This window comes from Pediculus humanus, genomic scaffold, assembly GCF_000006295.1.
Source record: "Pediculus humanus corporis 1103172108257 genomic scaffold, whole genome shotgun sequence".
In the NCBI taxonomy this organism is placed as follows: domain Eukaryota; kingdom Metazoa; phylum Arthropoda; class Insecta; order Psocodea; family Pediculidae; genus Pediculus; species Pediculus humanus.
This window is the reverse complement of record NW_002987826.1, coordinates 126,955-131,233: the sequence shown is the minus strand read 5'-3', so window position 1 is coordinate 131,233 and position 4,279 is coordinate 126,955. Positions and strand designations below refer to the sequence as shown.

General features: G+C 26.3%; 1 protein-coding gene across 1 annotated transcript; it reads right to left on the bottom strand.

The window, feature by feature from the left end:
• Positions 1 to 1,140: 1,140 nt before the first annotated feature.
• On the bottom strand, positions 1,141 to 3,211 carry Phum_PHUM486880 (odorant binding protein, putative; the record flags this gene model as incomplete). The annotated part of the gene is made up of 3 exons (XM_002430441.1): positions 1,141 to 1,332; positions 2,896 to 2,984; positions 3,064 to 3,211. The coding sequence occupies 3 exons, from the start codon at positions 3,209 to 3,211 to the stop codon at positions 1,141 to 1,143; spliced, it is 429 nt and encodes a 142-aa protein (XP_002430486.1).
• Between the last annotated feature and the right edge of the window lie 1,068 nt (positions 3,212 to 4,279).

Genomic DNA, 4,279 nt, shown 5'->3' with positions numbered 1-4,279 from the left:
CCTCTCTTTCTCTCTCTCTTTCTCCCCATCTCCTCTCTATTAAGAAAAAACAGTGTTTAACACTCATGAAAAATTGTAATAATAATAATAGTGATAATAACGAGAGTAATAATTTAAAAAATGTAAAATTTAGAGGTACGCGGGGTATGCGGGGTATGGGAGTATGCGGGTATGCATGGATGCATATGTGTGTGCATCATGTACGTAGTATCATTTTCATACAATGAACGTGCAAAATGATTCGATTGTAATTGTTTTTTTTTTCTATTTTATTTCCCGTTAATGTATTTCCTCATTACTTCATAATTCATATTTTAACACTTTATTATTATTATTATTATTATTATTATTATTATTATTATTATTATTATTATTATTATTATTGAAAAAATTTAAATTAAAAAAAAAAACTTTTTTTTTTGTGTGTGTGACGGATTTTACGACGACAAACGCGAATGAGATCTAATAATAATAATAAATAGAAAAAAAAATTCGATCTGAAAAAAATAGGTGGGAGGAGAAGAGGAGACAGAGAGGGGAGAAAGGGGGGAAGTTGAAAACAACACGGAAATATTTGTGTGACGGTTTTTTTTTTTTTTTAATAAAAAATATCCATAAAAGGAATTTTTGAATGAGGAAAAAAATAATAATTTGATTTCAAATGTCTCTTCTAAATGATATAAATTCAATAATTTAAAAAATTATCAGTTAGGTGATAAGGTCACTTTTCTTGCTTCCACGATAAAAAAAAAGATCGATGAGAGACACGTTGAAAATGTAAGTGATTTAGCCATATCTAAAGTTGCGCTGCTGATAACAAAATTAATAATGATGATAATAATGTAATATTATAATTCAGTGCTGGAAAAGATTTTATTCTCTGGAATGGAAACCTGGAATGAATGACGGAATGAATGAATGAATGAAAAAAGGCATCGTTTCGTATCAAATGATAATAATTCAAAGGATGATGGATTTTGAATCAAAAAAATAAATAAATAAACAAATTTGCTAATTGAAATAAAAAATTTTTAATAAAATTAACGATAATTAATAATTACAACGAAATACAATTTTTTTTTTTTTTTAATTAAATTTTTCCGGGACAAATTTTTTAAAAAAAATGGGGGAGGGGGGATCTCATTCGAACAAAGCAGTCAATTCGGGATTTTCTTTTTGAAAGCAAACCATTATTTTATATGCAGTTTCACATAAATCATCTTCTTTAATGTGTTTACATTTATGTACGGTTTCTAATCCGCCATGTTTTTTAATTTCATCCGGCATCGTTGCTTCAATAAGATCTAAATCTAAACTTCCATCTTCTCTCATCTATAAAAACAAACAAACAAACAAACAAATAAATAAATTTTTTAATTATTTTAAAATTTTACGTTTAAAAATGTAATCGGTGTGTGAAGGCTTTTTTTTAAAGGAAGAGAGAGAAAAAGAGAGAGAGAGAGATTGATTGATTGTTTGTTTCGTTCTGGCATTGTTTTCACACACACAACGAACGAAAAAAAAAAAAATTTTCCGCTTTCACAATTTTTTTTTTTAATTTTTATTATTTGTCTTATTATTATTAAAATGTTTGTCGATAAAAAAAAAAAAAATTTCAATGGAGAAATTATTATTATTATTATTATTATTGTCGCTCGATCATCGTATAAAAATTACGTAATTTTTTTTTTTTTTAATAAATATCCAAAGAATTAAACAAATTAATATAAATTTTCACGTATCGAATTTCGATTAAATAAATAAATAAATATTTTAAAAAATGATTTATCGTCTGCTATTATAGACTACATTTGTATTTTTTTATAGCGTCGAGATTCGTTATAGTGATGGGGGAGGGGGGAAAGGAAAAATTTCACATCAACAAACTCTTTTCATTTTTTTTTTTTTTTTTTTTTAAATATTTCATTATCATCATCATCATCATTATTATTATTGTTATTAATTTGTTGTTGTCGTCGCAATCAAGAATATAAAGTAGAATTAATAATAATAATAATAATAATAATAATAATAATAATAAAAGTTGATTGATTAAAAAAAAAGAATAATAAACGTTGGAATTTTTCCAATTTTAAATACCGGAATCGGATAAATAAATAAAAAAAAATTTCACCGAGAAAAAAAATAATAATTCAGTAACCGGAAGTTAATTAAAATAAATAAATAAATAAATTGGCAACCTTGTTTAAAACAATAAGGAACGACGACGTGGTTGTAGATAAAAATTACCACCGACAAAAGGTTTCCGATTCCGTTTTTTTTTATTACTTTAAAAATCAACTTTCGTTCGATCGTGGAATCTTTTATTATTATTATTATTATTATTATTACTATTATTATTATTAATAGTTTATTAACAGAGGGAGAAAAATAAAAAAAAAATAAAATAAAAAAACGTTTACGGTTGTTTGTTTGTTTGTTGTTCTACGTTTAAGAAAAAAAAAAGTGCGAAAAAATTTCGCAACGTAATTTTAAAACGAAAGTAAATAAATTATAAACAAAAAAAAAATTTTTTTTTTTTTTTTTTCCAATATTCGATAAATTTTTTTTTTTTTTTTTTTTCAAAAGTTGGTTAATCGACCGTTAAAATTTAAACAAATAAAAAAAAAAAAAAAGGAAAAACGGGACGCGAAAAAAAAAAAAAATATTGGGAAATTTTTTTTTTTCTGTTAGTTCTCTTAGAAGAGAGACGAAAGGAAATGGAAAAGATGAAAAAAAATTAGAAAGTGAATGGAAGGTTAAAAATCTCGTTACGTAAAAAAAAAAAAGATGATGATAATAATAATAAAATAAGTTACAGTACGACAGGAATTTTCCATCGAAAAAACAAAAACTTTGCCTCCCCCAAAAAAAAAAAAAAAAAAAAAAACTCACCGTTTGTAATTGTCTCATTATGCATTTAAGATAACATTTAGCTTTTGGATCTTCGCTTAATTTCGCTCTTCTTATTTCTTGCACCGTTTCTGGACAAATAATAATAATAATAATATTAAATTTTATATTCTGGAGAAATAATTAAAAGTATGTAAAAAAAATTCCTACCTTCGGAAACTCCGGTTTCGTCTTCGCAAACTTTACTTAAATTTCTTAATAATTCGACGATTTCTTTCGGCAAAGTTATACCTTCTCCGTTTGTTTCCATCGTCATGGCCAATACGGCAACGGTAAAAACAACAAACAACAATTTCATTTTCCTTACAACTTACTTTGCTGTGTCGTCGTACAAACTTTGAAACTCTCCGTTAAATTTTTCCCCATTTTATTACAAATCCCTAATTGTCATCTACGCCTGGATTAAATAAATAATTATATGCCTTTTTCATCATCATCATTATTATTACTATTATTATTATTATTTCTTTTCTTTTTTTTTTTTTTGCATGTTTACATATAAATGCAAATAATTAAATTTGGATTTTAGTCAAGGTTTTCCACGATAAATTGATAACACATTTTTTTTTTTCGGTTGTCATTGTTATCCAGTATACTAAAAAATTATTATTATTATCATTGTAATCATCAACCGGAAATGGTTTTCCGAGGGTCGTTTTGTATACGCCCATTTAATCGTTGTCACTTTTGTAATTAATTTATAATTATTATTATTATTATTACTACTAATGATGAAAATTATAATTTTTTGTTTGTTTGTACCACTACTACTTTATAATTGACAAAAGTCAATAAAAACAAACGGAAATGAATTATTATTATTATTTTTAAATTTTCATTCGCGGAAAACAGTTGAAATTTTCCAGTAGTCGTTCTAGGGAGAAGTCGGATTTCTTAGGAAGAAGTGTTTTAATATGTGGGATTTCCCGAACGGTTTCTTCAAATTTTTTTTTTTGCTGTTTGTTGCACGGCTCCCTGTTTTCCCGCAATGACCGGAAACCTTTCCGTTTGCACTCTCAACATCCTGGCTATTTCACTTTGCGAATTCCTGTATTTCAAACTTTTCTTTTTTTGCTTCTTTGGCTGTCTTCTGTTTGATTCCGGATATTTCGCATAATTTACATGGAATCACGTCTGAGAATGACATCCGGTTTGTTGTTCTCATTTCAATGTGTTCTGTCTTAGGGAATTTGTGCTGTCGTGATCGAACTTGAAATGCGTTTGTACCATTCTTTGGCGATTTTAGAATCTAATTTTGCTTTTCTTTGTCGAATCCTTTTCTTCCAACACTCCGACAGAGATATTTGCTGATTTTATTATGCCTTTTTTAAATTTTCAAGTTTTCCCAATTTTGGAATTAAATGAT